The sequence below is a fragment of the Xenopus tropicalis genome, chromosome 8 (assembly GCF_000004195.4).
Source record: "Xenopus tropicalis strain Nigerian chromosome 8, UCB_Xtro_10.0, whole genome shotgun sequence".
Lineage (NCBI taxonomy): Eukaryota > Metazoa > Chordata > Amphibia > Anura > Pipidae > Xenopus > Xenopus tropicalis.
The window spans coordinates 126,263,096-126,275,502 of NC_030684.2; the positions used below are offsets into that span (position 1 = coordinate 126,263,096).

General features: G+C 42.7%; 1 protein-coding gene across 1 annotated transcript; it reads right to left on the reverse strand.

Moving 5' to 3' along the window:
• Window positions 1-462: 462 nt before the first annotated feature.
• Window positions 463-12,165, reverse strand: LOC100494325 (cathepsin S-like). The gene is made up of 6 exons (XM_031891792.1): window positions 11,787-12,165; window positions 11,344-11,466; window positions 10,482-10,637; window positions 7,791-7,959; window positions 2,345-2,447; window positions 463-1,031 (listed from the first exon to the last, which is right to left on the reverse strand). The coding sequence occupies exons 1-6, from the start codon at window positions 11,979-11,981 to the stop codon at window positions 911-913; spliced, it is 867 nt and encodes a 288-aa protein (XP_031747652.1). The 5' UTR covers window positions 11,982-12,165; the 3' UTR covers window positions 463-910.
• Window positions 12,166-12,407: the final 242 nt, after the last annotated feature.

Consider the following 12,407-nt stretch of genomic DNA (forward strand, 5'->3'; position numbering starts at 1 on the left):
GTAATTATATCTTAGTTGGGATCAAGTACAGGTACTGTTTTATTATTACAGAGAAAAGGGAATCATTTAACCATGAAATAAACCCAATAGGGCTGTTCTGCCCCCAATAAGGGGTAATTATATCTTAGTTGGGATCAAGTACAGGTACTGTTTTATTATTACAGAGAAAAGGGAATCATTTAACCATGAAATAAACCCAATAGGGCTGTTCTGCCCCCAATAAGGGGTAATTATATCTTAGTTGGGATTAAGTACAAGGTACTGTTTACAGAACAAAGGAAATCATTTTAAACATTTTAATTATTTGGGAGACGGCCTTCCTGTAATTCTGAGCTTTCTGACTTTCCTTGGGAGCTCATCTTATTAACCGTCTCACCAAAGATGGTTCTGCTAAATACACAGGGACTCTCACACTAATGGGTACAAGTGTTGGCACGTGACAGGCCGGCATGTCTTCACTGTACCCATTAATCTATGGACTTGCAACCTTTTTGTGCCCTGGCATAGACAGTTATTATGTGTCAGAATCTTTATTATGTGCCAGATAATTCAAGAAAATCATGATATTCGGGTCCTGGAATAAAAGCTCATATGGAATAAATGCAGGTCAAGTAGAAGTTAAGCAGGATTTACTTGATAGCAATGTGTAATTTTTTAATCTCGGCTACTATGTAAATAACAGTAAGAGCATATATAGAGAGCAGAGTTAGCAGTTCTTGTTTCGCGGATTAGTCGGCGCAACTTTTTAAAAAGTCACGGTGATTAATCACCACGTGTGTCTTCGCCCTTAAGCAAAAGTAGTTAAAGCGTGGTTTCATTTGTAAATTTAGAGGTTAAAATAAACAGAAGAGATTTAGGCAGACAAAAATGAAAAGAATTATTTACTTGCTGATAAAATACCATTGGCCATCTAGTCTGTTAGGACCAGGCTTCTCAATATTGGGTACGCAGCTGCCTGGGCAATGCCACAATGGTTTTTGCGGTTTCTAGCCATTTTGATGTATCCTTTGTCTCCAGTTTCTATTCCCCAGCTGAAAAAGAAAAAAGATTCTCTGTTTGTAAAAGTTTGTGTCAGTTTGCTGAAAAAACAGCGTAAAAAAACGCTGTAAACTAAATGGAGAAGATCGCCGACCATCAAAAAAGTGGATGCCTAATTTCTATGATAATATTGGGGTCCACCAACATGAGCTCTGGTGGGAATTCCCAGAACTTCCCACCACTCCCAGAACTCCCAGATCTGCTCTACTGATGCCTGCCTGCTCCCTGCATAAAAGAATACTTGATGAAAGAGTAAGAACAAGTAAGATTTATGCAGGGGCCTCTCTTTTGCATTCCTACAAAGTTTCACAGAAAACATTTCTGCTCTTTAGCTGTTTTACTTGTTCTTAACCAGCCAATAGTCCTTGCCATTTTCTGTACCATACCCAACCACAAGCACAGCATGGGTTAGATGGGTGGTGCAATATGGATCATAATAATCAGATTCCCCCCTCTACTAATACAAACCAGCTCCTCCTTCCTCAGCCCCCTTCTGCACTCTTTCAGTCCTGTAAAAGTCTCCCAGCTTCTCTTGTCAGCCCTGCTCACCACTTGCTCTCTTGACCCTATGCCGCCTTCTCTGCTTAAACACTGTGCTGCTGAGCTTACACTTCAGCTCTCACATTTTCAATTCTTCTCTGGCTTCTGGAATGTTCCCCTCTTTTTTCAAACAGGCCTTTGTCAAGCTCCAAAATCTTAGAGTGTATCGTCTTCTCCCGTATTACTAACTTTCTTAACGCCCATAATCTGTTGGACCCGCTACAATCTGGTTTCTGGCCTGCACACTCTAGTGGGACAGCCTTGTGCAGAGTTACAAATGATCTTCAGGTTGCCAAAGCCGACCATCAAAAAAGTGGATGCCTAATTTCTATGATAACATCGGGGTCCACCAACATGAGCTCTGGTGGGAATTCCCAGAACTTTTCATGTTTAATGGTGGCTTCCAGTCAGCAGATGGGGGAACTGAAGCCTGCCTGTCTGAAGTAGCCAAAATATAGTCTAGATATCTATCAAGCACACTTGCAAATCCCATTAGGTGAGGATTGCTTCAGCATGTTGGTGTGGCCCTTGTCTAACAAGTGTCTGTAGGCCCTGCTGTATGATCTGATTGCTGGGCCAGAAGCCAACAATCAGATCAGCCTGAGCATTGGCCAAGCACATTGGCGGCAGGGATCTGCTCTACTGATGACCCTGCATAAAAGAATACTTGATGAAAAAGAGTAAGAAGTAAGATTTACGCAGGGGCCTCTCTTTTGCATTCCTACAAAGTTTCACAGAAAACATTTCTGCTCTTTAGCTGTTTTACCTGTTCTTAACCAGCCAATAGTCCTTGCCATTTTCTGTACCATATCCAACCACAAGCACAGCATGGTCTACATTGGTGGTGCAATATGGATCATAATAAATACCTGTAAATGAAAACAGGGAAAGAATGTTTGTAAACTTTATTGTATTGTCTTGCGTTACTGAGTAAATATATGATGCCATTTATGCATGGGGTACCTATGTGCAATGCTTTACAGAAAATGTTTATTATTTTACATTAGAGAGTAATACTCGTAGCTTTCCCAGGCAATATTACCAGAGACACCATTTGCCTAGGATACAGGAACTTGCCTCTAACTGGCCTCTCACCAATCTCACCTTCAGTCTTGAACTTTCTGTATTAATCCTCCTTCTCTGCATGGCCTTCAAATCTTCCATCCCCTCTCTTTACGGGTGGCTGTCATTTACAGGCCCCCATCAGCCTCCTCCCCTGCTACCTTCTTTCTGACTTTAAAACCTGGCTCTCCTTTTTCCTCTGTACTGACAGCCCTGCAATCATCCTTGGGGACTTCAACTCCCACATTGATGATCCCTCACAACCCTGGCCCTCACGTTTTCTCCGCCTAACCTCCTCTTTTGAGCTCCAGCAGTGGACAAACGCTCCGACCACTTTCTGGATTTAGTCTTTACTAAAAATCTGTCCCTTTCTGATTTTAACAGTGTCCCCTTCCCCTTCTCTGACCATCACCTGGTTACATTTTCTGTCTCTCACTCTCCTTCCCCCACTGTATTAGTTTGAATTGCACATGACCGGGGCCTTAGCTCACTCTTTCCGGTACAGTCTCTCCTCCTTTAACAAGATGTCTGACCCTGATACCCTGGTTAGCGAGTAGAACCGCATACTAGCCTTCACCATTGACTCATTTGCACCTCTTCATCTTAAGTGTACTCAGGCTCAAAACCCACGTCCCTGGCTAAATGTGCGCACCAAATTCTTACGGTCCTGTGCGAGGTCTGCAGAACGTGGAGGGAATCCCGTACACAAGCCGACTTTATCCATTATAAATTCCTATCGGCCTGCCTCAACTCTGCCTTGTCGAAGGCTAAACAGGATAATTACAATACCCTTATAATCAATAATAAATCCAACCCGCGACGCCTGTTTTCTATATTCAATATCTGTGTCCCTCACCAACTCCATTACTTAACTTTCTGCACTCTCCCCAGGACTGAGGGCTGAGTTCTTCAAGAACAAAGTGGAGTCCATCCGCAATCAGATTCCCCCCTCTACTAATACAAACCAGCTCTTCCTTCCTCAGCCCCCCTTCTGCACTCTTTCAGTCCTGTAAAAGTCTCCCAGCTTCTCTTGTCAGCCCTGCTCACCACTTGCTCTCTTGACCCTATGCCGCCTTCTCTGCTTAAACACTGTGCTGCTGAGCTTACACTTCAGCTCTCACATTTTCAATTCTTCTCTGGCTTCTGGAATGTTCCCCTCTTTGTTCAAACAGGCCTGTGTCAAGCCTATTTTTAAAAAGACCACGCTGGACCCGTCCTGTCTCTCTAACTACCACCCTGTCTCGCTTCTACCGCTTGCCTCCAAAATCTTTGAGTGTATCGTCTTCTCCCGTATTACTAACTTTCTTAACGCCCATAATCTGTTGGACCCGCTACAATCTGGTTTCTGGCCTGCACATTCTAGTGGGACAGCCTTGTGCAGAGTTACAAATGATCTTCAGGTTGCCAAAGCCAAAGGTCACTTTTCTATACTAATCCTTCTGCCCCTTACATTGGGAATGCCCTCCCTGATTTCCTCCGGAGAGAATCCTCCCTCAGTCTTTTTAAAACTAAACTTAAAGACTCCCTTTTGGAGCACTCACCCAGCACCTGATCTGGGAACTGGCACTTATATTGTAGTGTCACCCACTGTGACCTACAGCACTTATATTTGCCCATTTGTGTCTGCAAGTTACCCTCCCATATAGATTGTAAGCTCTATGGGGCAGGGACCTCCATCCTCTTGTGTCTTTGACTCTTAACTTATTGCAACTGTATTTATCTTGTATTTATTGTTATACTTTGTATTTATTTAATATTATTTTAATAACCCCCTGTTTATATTAATGTATTCTACTGTACAGCGCTGCGTACATAAGTAGCACTTTATAAATAAAGATATACATACATACATAAGAAATAAGAGGCTTCTCATCTGGGCTCATCTAGCCCATTCAGCAAAGAATAACTTCATAAATTTAATTCCCTAGTACATCATTACCCATCTCTTTACTCCATCCACTTTTCTGCTGTTTCAATGACTGTTTCTCCTTTCCTTTGTAATTCCATCCCTGAATTTATTTCAGTGTGCAAAATTAGGATGCAAACCACAGTTTGCTTTTTTTGAATACAGAGCTACCTGTGTTCTGCAGCTCTGTGTTCATAGGGAGAAGATGGTGGGAGGCACATAGGAACACATAAGGCAGGGTACTTCTGCCAAAAGTTATCCCAGATGAAAGGTGTGCTAGTAGGCCCCCTATCCTGGTGGGCCCTGGGCAAATGCCCCTTTTGCCCATTTATTAAATGGCCCTGGTGTCCCTACCCTTACTCCAGCTCTTAAGGTGGCCACACACATGGCGATCTGATGATCGTCAGATCCGCCACTAACGTTCAGGGCTGAAACAGGCAGATGAGGTAGAAACAATAGGATTTCTACCTCCTTCTGCCGATTCAGCCCCGACGGCAGATTTTGGTCAGGCGCTTTCTATGGCGCCCAATCAAAATCTTTTAACTGGCCTGATCGGCGAGTCGACCGATATCAGCAGCCTCCTGCAATATCGGTCGACTCGCCGACTTGCCATACACGCACCGAATATCGTACGAAACAAGGTTTCGTACGATAGTATCAGTGCGTGTATGGCCAGCTTTGCTTATATATTGAATTTCTTTCTGGTACTTTCCCCTCTTTGTTTAAAGGAACAGTAACATCAAAAAATTGAAGTGTTTTAAAGTAATTAAAATATAATGTGCTGTTGCTCTGCAAAAAAACTGGTGTTTTTGCTACAGAAAAGCTACTATATAAATAAGCTGCTGTGTAGCCATGGGGGCAGCCATTCAAGCTGGAAAAAAGGAGAAAAGGCACAGGTTACATAGCAGATAACTAGTAGATAAGCCCCATATAATGGGAGTTTATCTGTTATCTGCTAAGTAACCTGTGCCTTTTCTCCTTTGAATGGCTGCCCCCATGGCTACACAGCAGCTAACTTATATAAACTATAGTAGTCTTTCTGAGGCAAACACACCAGTTGTAGCAATGCAGGTCAACAGTACATTATATTGTAATTACTTTTATACACTTTCATTGTTTGGTGTTACTGTCCCTTTAAAGAGGCTACAATGGACCCATCCTGTCCATCTAACTACAACCCCGTCTCTCTTGTACTGCTAGCCTTTACGTTCCTGGAACATCCTGTTTTTACTTGTATTACACATATGGGACCTGTTATCCAGAATAACCTGTGGTTTTCTGGATAAGGGATCATTCCATTATTTGGACCACCATACCTAAAGTCTGCTAATAATATTGTTTTGCCACCAATATGGATTAATGCAACATAGTTACTATCAAGCACAAGGTACTGTTTTATGATTGTAGAGAGAAAGGGCATCAGTTTGTTTGTTTTTTTTTCATTTGAATTAAATGATTAAAATAGTGTCTATGAATTCTGGCCTTCCCAGAATTCTGGACAATTGTTTCCAGATAAGATATCCTACACCTGTTCTTAATTTATTTGCACCCATAATCTGCTGGTTTTGAACTGCACATTCCACTGAAATGGCCTTCTGTAGAGTTGTACAAGATCTTCAGATTGCTAAATCCAAAGGGCACCAATCTATTCTCATTCTCCTGGATTTATTCTCTGCTTTGGATACTGCTGACCATTCCATTCTATTGCTAATTTTTTTTTTGTCATCTGTGATCAGGGTTTTTAACCACTCCTCTGTTGCTTTTACTACATGCAGCTTAGTGTGGTGGTGCCTTGTGGTTCCGTACTCACCCCTTTGCTGCCCTCCCTCCACTCTCTTTTTAAAAAGCTTTATTTTATTTTATTTGATCTAAAATATGCAGATTACAGCCAGATACAGTACATTTAGACACCCCATTAGTAACCACTAAAATCCAGACTCAGATCTTTAACTGCCTCCTAACTTTCTCCTCCCAGATGAACCAACGCCACCTTAAACTGAGCCTAGCTAAAACAGAGCTCATGGTCATCCCACCCAAACCTGGCCCTTCTCCTCCTTTTACCATCACTACTAATGGCACGATCATTAACCCTATTAATATGGCAAATTAAGGGTAAACTTTGACCAGTCCCTACCCTTCTTGAATTATATTAATGCCACTGTCAAAACCTGACTTGTTTCCATCACAATTTTGCCATAAGGGATATGCCTCTTTCTTTCCCAACAGTGGCTTAACTAGTTGTTACTGGGCCCCACAGCCAATTCAATTTAGGGCCCCAAAGCATTGTTAAGTTAACCTATTCTATCAAGAAGTATTAAATAGGCTCACTAGTTAGGGCCACACTGGGGCCCTTCACTCCTGGGCCCCTTTTGACTGCAGAGTCGGCTTCCACTGTAGCTATGCCCCTGTTTCTCAAGTAACAGCTAAAACACTGATCCATACCCTTATCCTATCCTGTTTGGGCTATTGCAACCTCTTACTAACAGGTTTCTCAGACTTCCACCTCTTTCCCCTGGAATCTGCTAGACTTCCCTTCTCCCTCCTAAGAAGGGAACCTGTTCAGCCCCAGGTAAAATCTCTTTTATGACTACTTGTTAAGCAAAGGATAGCACCCTAAATCCTTTAGCTAACATTCATAGCCCTTCACTAATCACTCCTCTGCTCCTCACTACATTTCCTCAATTGTCTCCCTGAACATTCCTTGCCGTCTCCTCCGTTCCTCTCAGAGCCTCCGTCTTTTCACACCATCCACACCCACTGCGCTCTCTTGTCTTAAACCTTTCTATCTCGCTGCTCCTTACCTCTGGAACTCTATCCCTGAATTCTTACCTTTTGGTAGAACATTATTTTGTCTAGTCCAGTCTGGGCACTTAAGGGCCAGTGACAAAAATGTTTGTGCACTTTTGCCCTAATTTGTGCCTGTGTGTTACTTACTCTCTTAGACTGTGGTGTCTGCAGGCCACAAACCTCCTTCCTACTGTGTCATCTTTCCACATGGCACTTGATCTCTGTATATTTATACTTATTTATTATTTATCCCTGTGTATACTTTGTACTTTGTTTCTTCTCAGTTGAGTTCTGGGAGAACCCAAGCTTTTTTTTTTTTTTTTTTTTTAAATCCATTGTAAGACCTTTGCATGTATATGGGTAATGAGAGTTGTAGTTTAGAAACTTCTAGAGCTCTGAAGAGGGGGAATCCTGTTATACAGAGACAGTACAGTATAACCCAGCCTCTGGTACCCACCTGCTGACTTGTGCATACGGAACCCTTGATGACTGCTGTCTATGGCAACAGACACAGGTCCTACTGTCCCAACGGCATTCTTAAGAAGTGTTTCATTGCCAGCAGGAATTTTATGGAAATTCATTACTACTCCAGTATTACTTCGCTTCTTCCTTTTGCACTGTGCCTCCTGGTGGGGAATAGGGAGAAGAACAGACTCTACTCAGACTTTATCTGCACCATCAATGAAACCAGAGAAACATGTATTGATGCTTTGTCTGCATCGGTAGATTCAGTATAACCCAATGGTAAAGCCAGAAACTATCTCTTTGCACTGCAAAGGTCACCGCACAGCTGGGCCCCTTAAATGAACTCTATACACAATAGGACAAAATAAAGTATCATTACCATTCTGGTGCCACAAAAATGTCTGCCTTCGTGCCTGCTTGGTTCTCATTGTAAGGAAAGGGCTCTGTTTGCACCCTGTAGCTGTGGGGTGGCTTTACAGTTACATAACTAGCAGGGAGGAACCTTCCAAGAAGTTTGCCCTGTGACTTCGGCAATAGATACGTTTATCAGCACAAACCCACCAAACCTGTGCTGCCCCACAGTGTTGCCTGTAATTGCCCATTATAACATAATTATACAATGATTCATTGGTAATAATTAAATAAGCTATTCATTAATGTGGCCATTTGCTATGATGTCAAGAAATCTGACAATAGCAGAATATTGAGTTGGCCTAAGTGGGCCCAAAAAAACTTACCACTTTCGATTATTAAGGATATAATTACTTGTTAATCTTGCATAAAAAATGGCAGCCATTGCAGGACAAATTTGGCACATGACAAATGTAGCAAATATGGGAACTGCGTGACTTTTGGAACGATAAAATATTATTATACTTTATTTCATAAAGCACTGACAAATGCAGCATTAAACGTGCCCTTTAAGGCTAAACCTCCCACACCTGGTTTTCAAGCCTTGCACTGCACTGATGAGCCCACTAACATGTCTGCGGTGAGCTCACTACTGTGGCTATGCTAAAAAATACAGCTTTAAGGTGGCCATACACGCACCGATATTATCGTACGAAACCTCGTTTCGTACGATAATCGGTGCGTGTATGGTATGTCAGCGAGCCGACCGATGTCGCAGGAAGCTGCTGAAATCGGTCGGCTCGTCGATCGGCCAGGTTAGAAAATTTTGATCGGGCGCCATAGAAGGCGCCTGACCAAAATTCTCCCTTCAGAGCTGAATCGGCAGAAGGAGGTAGAAATCCTATTGTTTCTACCTCCTTACCTGCCGATTCAGCCCTGAATGGTGTGTGGCGGATCTGACGATGTTTCGTGCGACCGATGGTCGTACGAAACATCGTCGGATCGCCACGTGTATGGCCAGCTTTAGTCTTGAGGGTATTGCATGTGCAAATGTTATCAGAATTTCTTTTTCTTTGCATACAAATGATCAAAGTAACGAAACAACTAGGGAACAACTTGTTAGCAAGCGTATCTTCCCACAAAATAGTAATTACCTTTCCTGTATATGGGTATGCAGATTCCTCCATAACGCCATATTTATTCATGTATGCGAATGCACGATTGAAATGTCCCCCTTTGCAGCCATTGTTTCCTACAGTGTAGGAACAATCCACCAGTTCCTGGGGGCTGAATGTGACCAGTCTGCCCGTATTCTTTTTCCATTGGCATTCCAGGGCCCCCACGGCACTAAAAGCATAGCAAGATCCGCATGATCCCTGTTAGGGCAGTGACACACGGGTATATTAGTCGCTGAGCAACAAATCTTCATTGCCCAGAGCGACTAATCTCCCTGCCATGCCATCCCACTGGCTAGAATGTAAATTGCCAGTGGAATGGCATACGTCGCTGCAATGTCCCGAACTCGCCCAAAGTTGCCTTGAGAGGAAACTTTCGCAACTTCGGCAAATCGTGGCGACGCATATGCCATCCCACCAGCAATTTACATTCTCGCCGGTGCGATGGCACTGCAGGGAGATTAGTTGCATTCTCTAAAAGTAAATTATAGTGATAAATGTGCAGTAGATAAAGTATTTATTGCACCATCATTTCTATTTGAATGTCCTTTCATCGCTTTACACTCTAGTGTTGGGAATTATATTGAACGGCTAACAGAATGGTTCATTGTAGTCAATGTCATTGCAATAATACCAACCAGCAATTCCCACACTCCTACCCATAAGTATTCCTGACAGTGACAGTATTTTGGACTGGTGACATCCAGGACATGAGCAAAATAACCTGGTGTAATGCACATAAGCCAGAAAATATCCAGCACCAGTGGGGGAGATTTTTTTTTGCCCTAGGAAACATTTTAATTTACCATTAAGCTGCCCAAGGGCTGCCCCCTAAAGCTGTTGCTCTATGTATGGGCCCTCTAGAGCCTATATGGTAAATACAGCTTCCTGAAGCATGTCTGTGACTAGTGATGGGCAAAATAAGTCGGCAGGCATGGATTTGCAGCAAACTTCTGCGTTTCACCATTGGCGGATTATTTCATGAAATGAGCGTCAGAATTTGCGGCAGAAAAATTAATTGCATGACAAAAAACAGGACAGATTTGCCAAACATGACAGATTCGAACGTGATCTGGTAGCCTTAAACTAAGATATATTTATATGGAGGCTTTGGGTTCATCTCTACTATCCTTTAAATACTATACACACACACATACCTGATTTCTCACAGGGGTGACACAGTCTTTGGTTCTCCAGTCTATTGATGCCGGCGGCAGAGCCTCTAGTATCTCTTTCGGTACGTGGACCACATTGTCCAATGAATCCCCTGAGTCGATGTAACCTGTCATTGTTGCAGCCACCTCCTCACCTGTCTGGCACATAATAACAATACAGCTAGGTTACACAGGGATACACATGTATACACTATACACATATACGCTTTTCCAGTGTATTGTTATAATAAATGATAAGAAGGATATCAATGAAGTAAGAATAAAAAAGACATTAATAATAAGTGTACAGTTTATTTTTAAAAATAGCAGCTTAGGCCAAGCCCAGTTACATCCAGTCACCCCTGAAAATGCTGCTGTTTACTATTAATTCCCACTTCTACAGCAGGGATGTGTTTTGTCAGCATCAAGGGAGAGATCTTATTGGATGCCAGAGTGCTAGGACAACCAAAGGAATCAGGGCTAGAGACAAGTCCTGGGATAGTGGCAGGACTAAGGGTGAGGCTATCCTTAGAGAGGGAACTCATCAACTATAAAAATAACCCCAGTATTCATCTTGGAGAAGAGACCTTTTAGGAAGGCAAGAGAAAGGTGCTCATGTATCAGGTTGCAGTATAAGCGCCATCCCAGGCCAGAGAAACTGCTGCCAAACCCGGGGCCGGATCACAAGAGTGGAGTTTTTTTTGTTAACGTTCAGCTTCTCACTATACTGTGCATGCACAAGGGAGGCAAAGAAAGAAGAAGGATGAGGATTGCTCTCTCACAGGATTTTTCTAAAAAGAACTTCATTCATCCGTCTCAGAAAGTAGTCATACAAACACTCTGCATAGAAGGTTGGAGTTCTTACCATATCTCCCAGATGGTTCATCCCAACCTCATAAGTGTGGAGTCCCAAGGAATATTCCAAGTTATGGACTGTGATAAATTTCAGTGTCTCCTCCCAGATGGTCCGTCTGGCACGTTCCTCTTCCTGGCAATTGTAATAGGCTGTTTATATCTAACATATTACTAGTGCACAAATAAACAAAATTATGCAGGGGCTTATCTGAGCTCCAGTAATGCAATTATCTACCTTATAAGAACTTAAAACAAAGCAGCTTCAGTTTCCCTGTTTAGCTAAAGACATACATCAAACATTCATGATAAATACAGAAGGCAAAATGTATGTTCAGTACAAGCCCCATCAATTGCACTCATGTTGCACAAGGGGTATGATGCCAGTTTAACAATGCTGCCAGTATTATTGCTCCAGTCAGTATCAGGGTTAAAAAAAAGTCATACAAGCCTTACCGCATCCTTATAGCTCTTCTGGTGAGTTTTAACCCACAGCTGCCAGTGAGTGTCCAGGGTGGGATCAGGGGCCGAGTGAGCCGGGATCAGTAGGGAAAGCAGAGCCACAAGGCAGATGCTGGACGGTCCCATGGTCTCCTGATGCACTAAATACAGAAAGGAAATACTAAGCCAGAAAATACAGTAGTTATTCATTAAAAACACAAATAAAAGCCTATGTAAGAGTGAGTGTGCATGAGAATTCTATAGAATAAGATGAGGAGCATAAGCTGAGGAGAGAAAAGAGCCGCTCTACCTGCACAGTGAGAGGAAGATCCTGGGGAGCAGGAGAACTTTCCAACAGCCCATTGTGCAGCCAACCTGCAGCTTTATACTGGTTTGTGTGTGGGGGGGGGTCTTGTGTTCCCCTCAAACAGGAACCTGTGGTTGTAGAAGCAAATATCTGCACAAAAGGCTTAGCAAACGTGAGAAACTAAAACTGTGGCCACTAATAACATTTTTGGTATGACAGGTTAGAAAATTTTCCAGTAAATACACACGTACTGTACATGTAGTCCTCTTGTCACTTGTTACTCCCTGTAACAGAAGAGGGCATTAAACAAAATGTGTATGCGTGACCTT

Excerpts from the sequence above, each read along its gene's own strand:
- LOC100494325 (XM_031891792.1), bottom strand. The coding sequence starts at position 11,981 with ATGAATAACTACTGTATTTTCTGGCTTAGTATTTCCTTTCTGTATTTA. Across the intron at positions 10,638-11,343 it reads TGAACCATCTGGGAGATATG|ACAGGTGAGGAGGTGGCTGC; the intron begins GTAAGAACTCCA and ends ATTATGTGCCAG. Across the intron at positions 7,960-10,481 it reads TCACCCCTGTGAGAAATCAG|GAGGCACAGTGCAAAAGGAA; the intron begins GTATGTGTGTGT and ends ATTCCCCACCAG.